Here is an 18394-nt window from a genome sequence, read left to right as displayed (position 1 = left end):
AGTTAAAAAGGATGGAGAGAGAGAAGGCTGTGTAAAGTGCATAATATAACTACATTATACAATTTTGAGTGCATAATGAAGGTGATGAATGTATGTGTATAAATATAGGGAGTCCCTATTAAAACACAAATCAGTTCAGTCTGTGCAGTGTCACTAGACTCGGCTCTTGTTCAGCAGTCTGATTGCTGACAAGTATCTGTTCAAGAGTCTGGTGGTACTGCTCCCAATGCTCCGGTAACGGTTGCCTGGCCTGTCCTAATATTAACGCATGTTCGCCAACCTTAATTAATCCTGTCGTTTTGGTCTACTGCCTACTAAAAACGACAAGCCTCCTCATACCCTCCCCTAAACTTAACAGTAACAGCAAGCATGTTCGCCAACCTTAATCCTGTCGGGCAGAGCATGCCCGTACTCGTCGAAAACAATCGTACTGATCCTAAGTGATCACTGCGGTCTTGTCTATTGATAACAGTCGAAACGGGTGGAGCGAGGCTGCGGCAGCGGATTGAACAGGCTGTGGCTGTTTATCCAGAATTACCGTCCGTAACTAATGAACCAATTTAAGCAATGGGCAGATATTGAACCGTGCCTGGGGAGCAGTTATAGTTCAGTGCCTTAATTGCTCAAAGACACTTCAACTCAATGTTGGAACGACCCAGGATCTAAAAAGGCATCTTAACCATACATTAACTTTACCAGAAAAGTTCTCTTCTCCATCTCTTGAGGTTGAAATGAACCCAATAGTGCAACCGAAGTGCAGCGACCGTGTATGGCAAAATGTGGGCAGCTTTTATATGTCGTCTGTACACAAATTATTCCTCTGTAGATATTGTTCTGTTCCAGTTCCAGTTTCATGCTGCGTATAAGTAGGCACACCGTAATAGGTGACTATCCGACTGTACCCTTTTTTCTGCAGCTCCCCACATCTCTTAATGATGTGAGCATGAATAATTTGTGTGTGCGTGCTTGCGTGCGCACAGTACATGCATCTGAGAAAGAAAGAGAGAAAGAAAGAAAGAAAGAGAGATTGAGCGAGAGAGTGACACAGAGATAGAAGAGAGATATAGTGTTTGTATTATCAGCTGGGTGCATTGACTGATGAGGCTACACCCAACCCAACGCATGAATAATGCAGAAGAATGCAGGAGTGTGTGTGTGTTGTGAGAGAGAGAGGGAAGAAAAGAGGGTAAGATGGAAAAGAAAGGCAGAAAAGTGAGGGGGAATGGTTTGAGAGGACGAGCATGGGATGACAGATAGATGGATAGATGCACACACACATGCACACATTCTGTTCACATGTCATTTAGCAGCTATTGAACATGTGAGAGTACGGTAAGCGTGGCAATGCATGTGCTTACTGTAAAAGATGAGGGAAAAGCTTCCCTTTGTCACATGGCCAACAGCCACATACTGTATGCAGCTGAATATTCATACTCCTGCCATTCCTTGATTCCCAGTGGCGGTGTGGAATACACACCATGGCAGGCGGAATGTGTTGTGATTCCAATCCAAATGGGACCTGATCCCAAACAACCAGCCTTGGTGTTTTGAGACGCAGCGAAGCCCATCTGGCAGGATTTATTTATAACCTGCTCCTTCTAAACATTTAGTTTGTGTGAGGAAGGAAGTTTAACCACTTAACTTTGGAGTCTCCCGTGCAGGGCTCTATACCAGTACCCCTTATGTTTCCACTCTAGATCATTCAAATGTCCCGCTTCTCAACATTCACCATACGAAATTGTTCTTGTTTTCTGTGCTTACATAGATATTGATTTATTTTCTTTTGAAAGGGGCAGGCATTGTGTGCGCTTGAAGCTAAAATGCTAGTCCCCCATCCTGTTGAAAACACCTACAATATGTTGCACATACATGTTTGTGTACAGTGCGTCAATGTGCAGGCACGGCCATGTGTATACAGTACATGAATGAACATGCACACTCATTGAACGGCCCCGGTTTGGGTGTTTGAAGATACTTTGCCGATGCCCGTTGGGAACGATGCCCGTTGGGAACGTGTGCCCCTCCCATTATGCAATACCCATTGTACCTGTTGTCAGAGTGCTTAACGGTACCCATTATTATGTATACAGTACTTACACTAGGCCAGTCTATGACGTCATGTACTGTGGTGTCATATTGTAAATGGTAATTGGTGCATTTATTCAGCACTTTTATCCAAAGCACATTTTCTGCGCTACGGGGTGATGAAACTGAACGAGCAAATGGAATCACAATGCCTGCATGGCACAAGGCAAATAACTTCTTTGACTAGACAATCATACTATAATTAAGCCTCTGTCTGAATGAATGAATGTGTGTCTGTGTGTCACTGTAACTGCCGTAGCTCCTCACCGCCTGCACCAACCGCTCCCATTTATCACACAGACATTGACCATAATAATATGGAGGTCTTTTTTCCAATTTAACAAATTATAAATTAATAATGAATTTATTAGTGAATTAAAAATGAGAGAACGCACCCAGGGCGCAGTACCCCCAGCGGCCACAAGGTGTGGGGGGCAATATCTCACAACGAGTAAGGGCTAGTTATATAAACACAATGGACACAAGGAAGTGAGAGGCACTCACTCCTACTGATTATAGGAAAATTACAAAGAGATGCGTAGGAGAATAACCAACACGCCCATGACCACACCTCTAGGTGCAAATACCTGGTGTCGGCATAATAGATAGCGGGTGACGCTGGACCAAAATACCATTTCGGGACAGAGCAAGCTCCTATACTCGTAGTTTTCGGGCAGCGGCTGACTTGCGGGCTGTGTCGCGGGGTAACGGCAGAGACGAAAATGGAGCCTTAAGTGTCTTTCTCACCCTGAGCCACTGCTGCCTGTTGTTATGTTGTTTTGACAGTCAAGATATGTGGGGAAACGCGGTGAAAGGGGGTCCCATGGACACGCCCACGGGCAGAGAGATGGATGGATGGCTAGATAGATAGATGAGCAGCTGTTACTCTTTGTTTTCACGTCCCCTTTCAGCCCTCAAAACAAACTGGGACTGTTTAGGGAGATTCTATTTTGCACATATAGCACTCCAAACAAACTAAGACCACTTTGAAGCAAACCGTATTGAGTTGGGTTTGCTTCTTGTGCCCGGTGCAGTTCAAACCGTATTGAGTTGGGTTTGCTTCTTGTGCCCGGTGCAGTTCAAACCGTATTGAGTTGGGTTTGCTTCTTGTGCCCGGTGCAGTTCACTTGAACTGTGCATAATGTGAATACAAAGAGCTCCACGTTCACTTCTGGTGGGAGCTGAGGGGAGTTCGCCTTCATCAGATTGTCTGTCCTGATGAAGGTCGAATAGAGTATGCTTTATTGCCCTACGCACCTGTCACTAGCCTTCTGAGGTGTGCATCGGCCTTTTGCTAAAAAGGGAGTTCGCCTTTTGCCATTTTTTCATAATCACTGAATAATTGCCCTTATACGATTGTAGTAATCTGCTTTATTGTCTTGTGGGGCTATCATTGACAAGTGTGTGCCATCGATGGCCCCCAGCACACTGGGGAAACCCTCTTCTATACCTGAATCCATTGACAATTTCCCTCAAATCAGTCCCACTCTGAAGTGTGACTTGAGTACATGTGGAATGATGGAAGCTATTTCATAGGTTATCATGCAGGCAGTGGAGCGGGTGGGTAACATAATACAAACAAATTCACGGAAATGGCTGTATTTCGTGTGTTTTTTCCACGCAATGTTTTTTGGGCGAGGCATGCTGTTTTCAAACGATAACTCTAGAACGAGTATGCATGCTCCAAATGGAATATTTTAGTGTTGATGATCGACCGGCGGAGCGATAAAAAAACGCTAAACGTAGCATGTCATGAAAAGGTATAAAAGATATATCGAAAACAGCTGGCAAGGGGAGAACACGTAGCGGGGAAGGGCTGGCAGTGAATGAGCTGTGTGCCTGAGTGACTGAGTGACTGACTGTGCCCAGTCAGAAACGGAGCCTTCAGATGTTATGCCAGTTCCGACAGCTTTCATGACAGCATGGCGAGGAGCACGAGAGAGATGGGGGACAAAGGGATAGTCGGAAGGAGGGAGGAAGTAATGGGGGTGGTGGTAGGGTGGGGGGTGGCTGAGGGAACCGGGGTGTTAGGCAGTGGAGGAACAGTATGAAGGTGTTGTTGAGGAGGAGAGGTGAGAACCGTGAGAGCCATGCTAGCTGCTGGGTCTCACCTCAACTCCACTCCACCCACCTACCATTTGGTGAGAGGAAACGCATGCAGGAAGTGGAAGTAGGGTTGTCCCGATCCGATCGCGTGATCGGAAATCGGGGCCGATCACGACATTTTCAAATGATCGGAATCGGATCTGGAGCAAAAAAAAAACGTGATCAATCTCTAGTAATAATCCCTAGTATCAACATTATATCCATATCATGATCTTAGACTGGATATTGTCTGTGATTTTGGATATTGATAAGTGATATGATAAGTGTTCTATAATAATATCAGATCGGGAAAAATCGGTATCAGCATATACTCAAAATCAAAAGATGGTAATCTGATCGGGGGAAAGACCGGTGATCCCTAAGTTATGAGAAAAGAGAAAGTGAGGTAGAGATGGAGAGGAGGAAGAGAGGGCGAAGGAGGGAGCAAAGGAGAAGAGGTGGAAGAGAGGATGCTGAGAAAAGTGGTAGAAATGTGTGTGCGAATGTGCGCACGTGTGATTACGCACATGTGTATGTGTGTCTCAGTTCAGAGCCTTGCTAATGGAGCTACTATATGTGTCTCCGGAGGCACGCACGCATGCTTGCACACACTCACGCACGCACACACTCTTCTGTACAGCAGCCATGTCTCCCATCTAGTGAAGAGGAACATCAGCTTGAGTGACAGAGGGAGAGAGACTGAGGTTAAAGGGGGGTGTGTGTGTGTGTGTGTGTGTGTGTGTGTGTGTGTGTGTGTGTGTGTGTGTGTGTGTGTGTGTGTGTGTGTGTGTGTGTGTGTGTGTGTGTGTGTGTGTGTGTGTGTGTGTGTGTGTGTGTGTGTGTGTGTGTGTGTGTGTGTGTGTGTGTGTGTGTGTGTGTGTGTGTGTGTGTGTGTGCGCCCATGCATAGTAGTCGGTAGTGTCCTTACCTGGCTTAATGAACCCTTGCATCCCTATTATTCTGGGCAAGTGATTTAGCGTAGAGGGGGAAACTGAGGCAGCTAAGCATAGACCCCCTGGGGGACTCGGTGAAGTACACCATATAGGATTTATGTTAACGATGCTACGTCGTTAACGATGCTAAGTCGTTAACGATGCTACATCGTTAACGATGCTACATCACAAACGACTGAGAGCCGATACCTGTGAGGGCCAGTAGGGGGGAGAACGCAAGTGAAAGACGGAGAGTGAAGTTCCAAAGAATTAATGTGTTATTTAAACACTACAGTCTGCTCAGATATGAATTCCTGCAAATTGCTAAGGTGGTGTTGCTAAGAAACATTGAACGGTTGCTAGGAGACTGTGCTAATTGGCTCATGTGTGAAGTGGCGCCCGAATTGTGGGGGTTTTAAAATTAGCTGGAGGGAGCTGAGTTTGTGGTGTTGTGCCCCCCTCCCCCCCCCCCCCCCCCTTCCCTCCCCCGCACACACACACACACACATCCAAAACACCTCTGATCTGAGCACGGAGAGGACCCACTGCGACATGAATCCACCGTTAAGGTTATTATTCAGATTATTTTAACTTAAGATGAATTAAATAATATAGTGGTTGCAACTGTATTAATTGATTGCATTAGTCCCGTGGGAGTTCAGCTCTGGTTTTGGTAAATATTAAGTAGTTCCGGTCATTTTGTGGGGGTGCACTGGGGCCACGCAGTAAAAGTAAATTAATTCATATTTTGGACACAAAAAACATAGTTCCGTGTGATAGAGGGGTCAAAATTTTAACTCCCACCACGGGACTCGGGCAATCAATGAATACCGTTGCAACCACTACATTAATGTAAAAAAATCTGAACTATCCCTTTAAAGTTCAGCGTAAAACAACAGCTCTATACGTTATACTCAACTTCTTTGTAATTGAACAAATTAAGCCACTCAACTGACTTCAGTCTCCAGGCCACCAGGGTTAGTGAGGAAAAGAATCCTGGGAAGATAATGGCCAGAAGTTGGAGTGGTTGTTTAACAGCTTGTGTTTGTGGGAGAGAGAGCCAGAGAGAGAGAGAGAGAGATAGAGGAAGTTTACAATTTACTACCACAGCAGGAGTGGCCGTCGGGCCCACCCCCCCGCGGGCCCCGATATGACTGCTACTGCTGCTTCAGATAGCCAGGCCCATTCATTCCTCTCCCCGTTTGCCAACGGCTCTCTCCTTCAGGTCGTCTCACTCTCCTTCAGGTCGTCTCACTCTCCTTCAGGTCGTCTCACTCTCCTTCAGGTCGTCCTGTAAATGAAAGCAACTGTCACTGATCACACTCTTTGGTTCTATCACAAAAAGAAAATCACACTAGTGTGAGGTGAGGCACGCCTCACTCCTTTAACCCTCTAAGACCCGCATTAATTTCTACTTGCAACTTGCAACTACCTTACTACTACTTTGTACTACTAGGACTAAGACAAAAAAAAATATGTTAAAAAAAAAAAAAAAAAAAGTTTGATGAAAAATGTATAATAATTATATAATATAATAAATTAATAATTTACATTTGGGGGATATCTTTCACAATGAATAAAACATGTTCTAGACATTCTAAAGATCACAAAAAAACATATATTACAATTATTTTACTTACCTTTATTAGGGTTAAAGGTCAAAAGTCATAGGTTACAAAATGTTCAAAATTGCACAGTCCAGAAACTTTTAATTTGTGTGAATTTCAGCCTCTGCGGGGGGTATTTGTATGCAAATATCATGACCAATGGCATTGAAATCAAATGGCATTGCAATGAACATCACTGATGACGTTTAGGTGAAAATAAAAATAAAAATAATAATCAAGTAATTAATTAAAATATAACTTGTTGCTATAAAGCAGGGGTGTCGAACTCAACTTGGGGCGAGGGCCGCATTGGTCAAAAGGTCACTTGATGGGGGCACAACCAGTTGCGCACGCATGCTCGATGTCTCAGTCAGTCACTGCTATAATATCTATCTATCTATCTATGTATGCTCAGACCCAGCCAGCCACACACATAGCTCCGTAAGGGAGTGGTTGCACCACTCAAAAAATCTTCAAAAAACTGAAGAGGCTACTGTAGATTGGAGAACCTGATTTGGACATGATCTGATGCAGGACAATGTCACTATGACAGAAAGAGAAGATGGGTCTGGCCACATTCATTCACCCCATAATCTCAGTGGAAATTGGGGAATAATTATGTTGACAATAGTCGACAGCTTGAGTTGAGTGCATGCTTTGATGGTTACAGTTTTATAATCATTAAACCTTTGTGGAGATCTTCTCAGTTCTCATTGTATGCTAGTTACTGCCATTCAGGATGGAAAATGAAATCCATTTGGATTTGGGGAGAAGTAGTTTCATAAGGGGCTGGTATGAAGTACTTGATATAAAGAGAACATGTTCAGTTCACTATTCTACACTCTACTCTACACCTGCCTTAATTTCATCTGATTGTCTGTCTGGCAGGCACTTAACAAGCATAAGACGACGGATCACCAGTTTGACACCCCTGCTATAAAGCAACGCTGTGTCTTAGAGGGTTAAACTGTTATTGTGTAAAAATAATATGTAATTGTATCGGCCACACGTCTTGCTGAACTGTACTGGGCATTGCCTTTACTACCTCACCCAGATATGCATCCTGATTGGAAGGACTGGATTATTCCGATGATGTTCTTGATTGAAACCAACAGATCTAATAATAGGACACTCTTATAAAGTCTGAGGGGGTTTTCCTGCATTCCCTGCAGGACGGAAACACCCACCGTTATCCAATACATGGTCGTGATGTATTACGATATGCAGAGTGTGATGGATGGCCCCACAGGCTGAAGGCTGCTATACATTGATTTTATCACACCTCGGTTTGGGAAGATGAATGGAATTAGCTGTTATTAGATCACGTCTATTGCTGCCTCTGTGGAATCGATGTCCGTGCAAATGGTAAAAAAAAAAGAACATTGCGTGTGTGCGTCCGTGCGTGTCAATGTGCAAGCAATAAAAAAAGGTTACTGTCAAAGCTGTCTGAAACATGGCATGTCCCATCTGTTTAAAAAAAAGTGGTCTCGTATTTTCTTTAGGAAGGAATGGTTTCATATTGTGGGCTCTAATTATTGTAAAACTTCTGAGCACAAAACTTGCAATACTAGCAAAAGGGAGTTCTTAGGCAACAGCTGTAACGAGGTCTGTAAATAGAAACTTTGGTCCAGGTGGTCACAGTGGCACTCACGTACCGTTGTGTACACGCGCACTCTCTCTCAAATTCATGTTGTAGGCAGTACAAGTGCTCTCTCTCTCTCTCTCTCTCTCTCTCTCTCTCAAATTCATGTTGTAGGCAGTACTCTCTCTGTCTGTCTCTCTCTCTCTCTCTCTCTCTGTCTCTCTCTCTCTCTCTCTCTCTCTCTCTCTCTCTCTCTCTCTCTCTCTCTCTCTCTCTCGCCCGACGCTCCGATGCGCCGCTGTTCTATTTTCGAGACGTTGCCGCATGGCCTCCATTCGGGTATCTGTGGGCGTGGCTGGCAGGTCTGTACTAGCACGCCGTGTCCTGTGGGTGTTGCTGTGCGGCTATGACGCGCGGCAACACTGTGCCGCGTCGCTGCGCACCCGCTTCACAGACGGTGTGTGTTGGGCTTTAGACACATACGTGGCCGGTTAAGACACATACGTGGCCGGTTAAGACACATACGTGGCCGGTTAAGACACATACATGGACTCACCAGTGGCTCCGACCACCACGTGCGGTTAGGGTTAGCTTAGGGTTTGGGGTAGGGTGTCTGTCAGACTACTGTGTGTCGGACTGTTAGGACGTCGGACCAAAGATATGCCCCGAACCTTTGCAGCTCTTGACGCAAAATGTTATTACTGAACAGTGACAGGACATATTTACTCACGAGTCGACCCAAAATCCATTGTTGGGAACCACTGCAATAGAGTAGTTGGCCAGAGTTACAAAGCCCTCTCGCCCTCCATCACTGCAGTTGTACTCACAGTGATGTACTGTAGATGTACGATATCATCTCTCCCATCCTCTCTCCCTCCATCGCTGAAAAAAACACTCCCTCCCTTTCTGATTCAATCTATCTCCTTTCTTCAACTGATATACCCACTTCATCATCTGCACCCACGCCACCTCCCTCCACTAGCCTTAACTAACTATCTCTCTCTCTCTCTCTCTCTCTCTCTCTCTGTAGAAGGGTGTTGAAGGTGTAATCACTGATTACCACCACTGCCACCAGTAATCATACTGTGTGTGTGTGTGTGTGTGTGTGTGTGTGTGTGTGTGTGTGTGTGTGTGTGTGTGTGTGTGTGTGTGTGTGTGTTCGTGCACACACACACTACGTGAAAATACAAAGTTCACAAACAAATGCCACACACACACACACACACACACAGGCAAGCACACATGCACACACAACGCATCAACAATCATGCACACAAAGGCTTATTGACCCAGCCGCCTCGGTCAATTGCCCTTCACAGATGCAATTTCTCCTCAAATCTGATCTCGTATATCTTGTCAGCTCCATTGTGCGATAAAAGCGCTGATTGAGGCTGACAAAAGGCCATTCTGCACCATGCAGTGTTTAATGGCAGGCTATTTCAAATGAAGCCTGCATTATCTTAACCCACTTTGAACTGAGATCAGATTCTGAAAATGTCTTCTACATCCTGACAGTTTTCTGAAAAAGCTATGTTTCTATGTCAGTGGTTTTTAGATTTTAAAAAAATAGCAGACCTACAAGCTCGTAGCGCGCCACTTGGTGGCGCGCTATGAGCTTGTAGATCTGCTATTTTTCAATAGCTAATATATATACGTACAATATACTGCATGGTTAACGAAACGGTAAAGTATAATGCGATGAGCTCTGTTGTGTTCTTTCATCATGCAGAGCTATATACGTGGATGCAGAAAGGAGCACACACAAAATAAACAATAGAGGCAATCACGAGAGGGACAGAGTTTCCATTTCCTCAGAGGGTCAGTGTGCTGTGTGAATTATAGATCAGTGTTCTATCCATGGTTTGGTGCCAGTAGTCCCGCTGGGACCCTGCGACGCAGGAACGGGAACTACATGATGGACACATACTTTAATGGAGGCAGACCCACAGGCCGCTGCACTGCGCACACCTTCACAGATGTGGGCCGTGCACTGCACATGCGTGCATGTGTGCTGTGCATGGATACGATATGCGTGCGCGCTTATACCCACTTTCTCTATCAATTTCTCTCTAGACAATCTCAGCCTCAAGTCATGTATCTATAGATAAGATCTAGATTGCTGTCTTGGCGCTTATAGACTAGAGAGGAACAATGGTGTCCATCAAGCTACTTGATGCGGTAACGGGTCATGTCGCCCCAATTCCATCTCGCACCCAGCTTTTTTCCGCCGACCTCACGCCGACAGCTCGGTGCGGCGGTTCTTGCATTCTTTATTTTGTTTTACTGAGAATAAGGTTAGACATAAGTTTAGGGTTAGGCATAGTTTTACTGGGGTTACGTTTAGGAATAGGGTTAGGTTTAGGCATCGTTTTACTGAGGTTGAGGTTAGGAATAGCAATTCAAAAGCAAACGTTTCGGTCCTAAGACCTTCGTCAGTGCTATATGACGAGTATATGACTGAGAACCAATTCTCAGTGCTTGGATTACTTTAGGAATAACCGGCCGCGCTGTTCCGCCGGCTGTACGCCCGGGGCGAGTTGGTAAAGGGGCGAGCAGTCTCGTATTCCCAAGATTTTGCAACCCATTTTTTCACCCAGTGTCAGTTATCTAATGTAATCCTGGGTGCTACCCCAGGCAGTTCCTCTGCCTGGGGAGCGCAACAGAGTCACTGACCTCATGCCTCCATCCTATGCATGAGGAGTCCAAGCCGCTGCTTTTCACCTGACAGGGGGGGGAGTTTCCCTGGTTGGACGTAGCGCACGGAAGGAACACGTTATTCCAATCAGTTCCTTTCCCCTCCATCTGGCGCCCCGGCTGACCAGGGGGAGGCAGTATAGAGACCAGGATGTAATCTCAGAGTTGAGTTTCACCTTTCACCTCACTCTCTCGCACACGCACCCATGCACACCACTTCAGTAGAGTGAGTCCCTATGTGCTCTATGCTAGTGTCTTTACTGTTTTCTGTTACCATGGGGAAAGCTTTCGCAGAAAATAACGAGCTTACACGTACGTATACATACATACAGTAGGCTACACGTTAGAATAAATAGCAGTATTTGCAGATTGAATTTCCAGATGTGATTACATGAATATTTAATAATTCACTCATTTTAACGCCGAATTATGTGCTGCTTGTTATGCCTTGCAGGGGCACTTCAAATAGGTTCTGGACAAAATGTAATATTCCTCATGTCTGTTTATGCAGACTCATATTCCACTTTGCCGGTGGTAATTGAATCACCGAGTGTTGTCGGTTCTTAAATCAGCACGTCCGCTGTAAGGTCATTCTTGATGTCGAGCCCCATTGACTGTATTTCAGTGTATACTTTATTTATATTTAAAATTTTAAATTGTTTTCTACTCCCATGGATTTGCAGAAGGATCTAATCACGCTGTAGTGCTGACAGGAATAACGTAGATGGATTGCTCTGCACAGATTCTTATTAGTCTTTATCTGCGTGTGTGTGTATATGTGTTTGTCTGTGTCATCTGTAAGTGGGTCGCACACATGTCGGTATGCACACAGGTGTGTGTATGGGCATGTATAGTAATATACAACAAAAGTAATTGGCTGTAATAATGAAAGTCAATACGGCTTCTTCGTGTGTGTTCCTGCTTCTTCTCGTGGGAGCCTTTGCACTTTGATTAGTGAGCAGCAGAGGGGCTGAGTGCACAGGAACTTTAATTGTCTCCCTGAACCATTGTGCCGTGACTTCTGACAATAAAGCTGACCTGGCTGAATGGATTTTCACCATGCATAACCCATTACAGTAGCCCCGTTGACAGTAGAGTCTCTTAAAGTTGACTTCCTGGTTATTCGTGTGGGAGATTGTTGGCCAAGTGAAACTTGAATCTATGGTATGGCTCTCTGAATATAACTACACACAATAGTATGCAGTGCTGGCAGCATACAGTAAAGACTAAAGAGTGTAACTTCAGCTCCACTTGTATTTTATTCATACATCTAAGTTACCTGCGTGTGCCGTGCGGTACATCTCGACGTGCTGTTGCACTTAACTGCAGCTGGTGGTGTTGATTAGCAGAGTTGTTGCGAGGGTTCCACCACCACTATTTGAAGCACTTCGAACTCTTTCACAATTTCACAAAGGACTCCAATATTCATGCTCAGTGGAGCAGGTCTGTGGTTTGTCCCTTGAGGACTTTATTAAAGGGGATTAGCAGCGATGCAGCTGCAGCTAATGACATTAATAATTGGTGTTGACTACTGTCAATGTGTGAACATTTGCAACGCATTATAAAACTGTGCTGTGGAAACAGCAGAGATACTTAGACAGATGGATGGATTGATTATGGATGGATCATTAATGACAACTGTAAGTTAACGTTTTATTAAGGCCAGGTGGTCAACGTGGGGCGGCAGTGGCTCAGGGCTAGAGTGACCGGATGGTAACCGCAAGGTTCCCAGTTCGAACCCCGGCTCCCCCAGAGATACTGTCGAAGTGTCCTTGAGCAAGACTCTGAACCACTAATTGCTCCCGATGTGCTGGTTGGTGCCTTGCATGGTTTCCTCCGGCATCGGTGTGTGAATGTGTGTGTGTGAATGGGTGAATGTAATGCACAAGCTCTGTAAAGCATATAAATGCAATTTTGTCAATAGTTTTTATCTTTATTTATTTAATTTAATTTATTTTACCCTTTTTTTGAGCGGTGCGCAACGCTTTAATAACTGGCCGTGTCTCTTTGTACAGTATGTCTGTTTTAGAGTAAAAACAGCTGCAATACCATAGTAGTTACTGTCCAGCAGCCTAGCGTGCGCACGCACACACACACACACACACGCACATGCACACACACACACACACACACACACACACACACACACACATCGCATGGGTGTAATCTTTACATATGCCATAAAATGAAAAGAAAAATGATGCTCTGCTACCAGCCACCATTACTTCACCATGATTACATCAAATAAAATGGGAGAGGAAGAACAAAAACAAACTGTTTTACTGCTGAATCTGAAACAACATCCATTATATTGCCAAGTCATACTCTTAAAGGCATGTGCTGTAATCTCTAAGTACTGGACCCTCGTCTGGTTCTGACAGACAGGTAGTGTGTGCAGGCGGGGTGGTGTGTGATAATCCGGTTGAAGTATTCCTTCGGTACGGCGACTGCGGCGGCGTGCCCGGGAGAACAATAACGCGACACGAGTCAGTATCACGCTAAAGGTTCACAAAGTTTATTACACAAAAGGGAACATATATAATGCTGGATCATAATGATGTGACAATACGATATGAGACAAAATAACGTGCCTACTGCAGCAAGGCTGACCTTGCTGCCGCTGAGATGTCTCTCGTAGCCTATATCTAAGTATGCTACAGTTCAGGCAGTACACAATACATATCAAGTACACTGTATCTCAAGTTCAAGTACATAGACTTAGATGGGCAACTCATGATTATAACATAACAGTATGTATATTCAGTGAGTTTCTTTTTTATTTATTTTTATAATCCTCCCTACTATAGAGTGTGCTGACCATATAAGGAGTATGTTTCGTTTTTGGCCAGCCTTCATCCAATCAGGATGAGAGGGGCCTTCCTCCAATCACGATCGAGTGTGGGCGGGCCTTGGTGCACGTGCTGTTGGCCTGTTGTGCCCCCCCCCCCCCCCCCCCCCCCCCCCCCCCTGTAGAGCGTCTGTGCATGTGCACATCTTGTTACCAGGGCGGACCGGGTTTTTTTCCAAATCACTCAATGTTCCTTTAAGACTGCTTGGGAGCACCTGGGCTCTCCCCAAAAGGTATACAACCTGTCAAATGAAAGTGTCAGGGGAACAAATGAGGGACACATCAAGTGCATTTCTGTGACGTCTAAAACACAATGAAAACGACAATAAAGAGTTTCTCTTGTTCTCTCCCTTGCCTCTCATTGCCCCACCCCCGCCTTCCTCCAGGTCTATGAGCGAGGGACCAACGTGGAGCAGTTTGTGACTCGCTTCCTGCTGAAGGAGTCGGCCAATCAGATTCAGTCCCTGCTGAACTCTGTGGAGAGTGCTGTGGATGCGATTGACGAGCAGCATAGCCAATCGTGAGTGTCAATACTGTGCCGTGCTGCATGTCATGCTCAGATGCATTCTTGTGTGTGTGTGTGTGTGTGTGTGTGTGTGTGTGTGTGTGTGTGTGTGTGTGTGTGTGTGTGTGTGTGTGTGTGTGTGTGTGTGTGTGTGTGTGTGTGTGTGTGTGTGTGTGTGTGTGTGTGTGTGCGCGCATCTATCTGGGTATTAAGTTTAGAACTCTGGAGTGTCACCAGTCTGCCTGTCTTTCAAGAATGAGTCTCTACTGTTTACATTAACCAGCATGCACGCACGCATGCGCATGCACGCACACACACACCACTTCTCACCCTCCTCATTGTCGGGCTCTGCAGCATCTCTCATGTCTCTCTCCTATCCCTCGTGCGTCCTTTCGTCATCCGACTTTCCACATGCTGTCATGTTGTCCTTCTTTCCAAATCCTTAAGGCATCCATCCCCTGTGCATTTTGCATTCCTCGCGCTCTTCCTTTCCAATAAACCACATCCCCCTCTCCTCTCTGTTCCTCTGCAGTCACTACCCCCCCAAGACGAACCCACAGGCGCCAGAGAGGCGTTATGACAATGTGGTCCCGGACTACCCGCCCAACAACAGGGTTAGTGCCAAGGATGCACGGAACATCAACATGGCGTCAGGTGAGAAACAGGCACGCCGTAGTGACATAATACACGCGCGCGCACGGGTCGCACACACACACACACACACACACACACACAGCAGGTCTTCCAATGATCCATGGGTCGGCGGTTCGAATCCCGGCTCCTCCTGTCTACATGTCGAAGTGTCCTTGGGCAAGACGCTGAACCCCAAATTGCTCCCGATGTGCTGGTTGGTACCTTGCATGGCTTCCGCCGCAATCGGTGTATGAATGTGTGTGTGTGAATGGGTGAATGTAATGCACAATCTATGTAAAGCGCCTTGGATAAAGGCGCTATGTAAATGCACCATTTACCAGTTACACACGCGTGCGCGACTGCGCGCACACAAACATTCCGTTGATTCAAAATAGAATACAGCTTGAAAAAAGCCTGATTAAATGCCACGGAATGTCCCTACTTATCTACAAGCAACATCAATACTGCTGTAGGTGAAACAGTTTAAGATGATATACGTAGTGCTCACACACCCTCACACACAGGGAGAGAGGTTAACCCATTCTGACCGGGCATCCATTTTGGTGTCAGCATCATGTTATGCTTTATCTATTGAAAAATAGCAGATCTACAAGCTCATATCGCGCCACCGAGTGGCGCGATACGAGCTTGTAGGTCTGCCATTTTTGAAAAATCGAAGAACGACTGACATTTTTAGAATCTGATCTCAGGTCAGAATGGGTTAATCAGACCAGTGTGTGTCCAGTGGAAACCTCGTATGAATCTGATCTCAGGTCAGAATGGGTTAAGGGGAAAATAAATGCTTTATTTGAGGATGATGATTTGAGGAGACTTTCTGTATTAACACGTATGGACGTCCTATCAAATAAAACCTGGGACGTGTGGGGACGTCTTAATGTATTTTTTATCGATATAAAACACTTCATCAGCATTTCATCAACATCCATTTTTTTTACAGCGGCCGTAGCTAGGCAATGCCTTGCTCAGCCCCTCCCGGACATGGTTTACTTCCTGGTTTACGGCCGGACAAACGTCCTTATTTTCTCTGCGTTGATCATAACGCTGATGTTTTGCCCTATTTTTCTTTATTTTTTTATTATAAAGTATATTTATTGGTTTTTTAAAGACAAACGGACATTACACAACAAGAACATAATAACAAACAAAAGAAAATAAAAGAAAAACAGCTCAGGCACAACACTATTATAAATAAAAAGATTGAATATACAAAGACATGACAAGGACAATGAACCATAATGACAAGTGACTTTCGAATTTTCATAGACTCCCAATCAGGGAATACATCCATACAGTACATTAATACATATATTAAAAAGGCAGACAACAGTTATCATAGGCACCAAATCATTACAACAAGAGCAGACCCATGCATGCTCCACTCAAAGGCGGCAACCGCCACCCCTCCAGGCGGCAGGGCCACCGCCCCAAGAAGCGGCCCCGACGCAACGCATCGAGACCCCTGCCCGGGCGACCACCCCCCCATACCCAAAGGGCAGACAAGCCCCCGCCCCAAAGCAGAGCACCCACTAGGGAAGAATGCTGGCATATAAGATATCTAAGGTTGGTACGGAAAACCTCCAAGTATCGTGGCAGACAGTGTGGTTCCAATATGATTCAAATAAGGGTTTGCCCTAATTTCTGACTTCATCATGCATCTCGGTTAGAATATGAACGCTTCTAAAGATGGATCAGTTTTACGTTAACAATGTAGTAATGGAAGATTTCACCTACCATCGGGGGGAAATGGAAGGTGGGGGTTTTCAGAGTAACATCTGCCTCATCTGCTTGGCACCCCAACGCCTTTATTCTGAAAAAAATCCCTGGCACCATAACTGTCACACTGAACATCTCACACAGTTGAATTCCGATGTTGAGTTCAAAGTATGGATGCTGATTGGCCTGGTTGGGATTCAACTGAGAAAACTGATTGAAGCACCCATGTATTTTTTTTTATGATCAGTACTTTATTTTAGATTTTTTACAAACACATAATTAATTAATTAATGATTTTCCTGCCCACCATTAATGCTGTTTGAAGCACACATGTATTTTAAATTTTTTCCAATCAATGTATGCAAAAAAGAAAATGCTGGACCAAGCGTTATGCAATTGTGCAACGGTAAACAAAATTATTCTCCTTTCAAAATGTACCCTTTCAACATTACACTAATGATTTACACAGCCGTGGCTTTTCACGAACCGTCCCTTCCAATATCTGTTACTCGACGATGTACGCTTCCTATCGCCCTCTGCTCCCTTCCTCTACCCCTTCTCATTTTATCCCCTTCGTTGCTTTTTATGCTGAGGCCATCGATGTTGTGCCACATTGCATTAATATACACAAACAGCATAGAGGATAATGATTCCCTTTGAGTTTTTTTCTTAACACCCACTCAAGCAACACTGAAATAATTGAATGCTGCCTTGAAAATCCAGTTCATTTTGTAAAGCGTCCTTGCGGGTTCATGAAAGGAGCATTTCTAATGAAAACAATCGCACATATTTTCAACATTATTCTATCCACTGTATAATTAAAGTAATTATACAAGGTGTCTTTCAGTAATCCATGTACGTAGTTACAATAGCTCATTTACAGACTACAGTATGTCAGAAGGAATATTGCTGTGGTTCAAATTATAAACCAGCACAGTTTTGCCTAATGTGAGTCTCTGGTGGCCTTGAACAAGAGTATAATGGGTTGAAAAATTGTGGGATAAAAATTATAGATTTTTACAGTAATCCTTAATCATATCCAAGGGCTTTTGGAGAGACTGCCTCCAGTTAGAGACTCCAGACTTTAGATTAGAGCACTGCATAGTGCGTGCGTGCATGTCCAGATGGTGCTCGTTTTCGGTCGTTAATGTCAAGGCAATTATGTTAATCCCCTGTCAAATAGGTCTACATCTATTCTACGGTATAGCATATACCGTAACCCGTATAGACATTATCCTGCTCATCACTGGACAGAAATGTATACATACATCTTCGTGTTTGAGCACAAAATGTCCCTGCACTAGACAATTGACACTGGGTGGAAGGAAATGGGTTATAGAAATCGTGGGATAAAAAAAAAAGAAGTGAGGTGTAATTCCTGATATTGTTGATCATATACAGTTTAGTGTACTGTACGTAGCGCACGTGATAAGTGAGTGAAATGATGTGACGTAGCGCTGCACTAGTGGGGGAGAGGAGGAGCCGGGGGTGACTGACAGATCGGTGAAATCAAATCAGGGCGTGCGCAAATCTCTGCCGCGACCCGCCCCTCTAGACCAGAAACCTAACACATTAGCTCAGGCTAAGAAAGACCTTGCTGTCAAGTTGTAGACTTTTAAAAAACTCTTTCAAAAAATAAGTAGGTAGAAGCATGCTCAGTAGCGTTTTAAATGTGGAAGTGTTGCTATC

General features: G+C 44.8%; 1 protein-coding gene across 1 annotated transcript in view; it reads left to right on the top strand.

Moving 5' to 3' along the window:
* necab2 (N-terminal EF-hand calcium binding protein 2) overlaps window positions 1–18394 on the top strand; it is a gene marked incomplete at its 5' end in the record, with an annotated part of 168900 nt that overhangs the window by 79304 nt on the left and 71202 nt on the right. The window contains 2 exons of the mRNA XM_083763985.1: window positions 14220–14353; window positions 14871–14992. Coding sequence (XP_083620111.1) covers window positions 14220–14353; window positions 14871–14992 — 256 coding nt within the window. The remainder of the gene's footprint in view (window positions 1–14219; window positions 14354–14870; window positions 14993–18394) is intronic.

This window comes from Protomyctophum parallelum, assembly GCF_964188405.1.
Source record: "Protomyctophum parallelum genome assembly, chromosome: 4".
NCBI classification, from domain to species: Eukaryota; Metazoa; Chordata; class Actinopteri; order Myctophiformes; family Myctophidae; genus Protomyctophum; species Protomyctophum parallelum.
The sequence above is the reverse complement of the archived record's forward strand: the minus strand, read 5'-3'. Positions and strand labels throughout refer to the sequence as shown.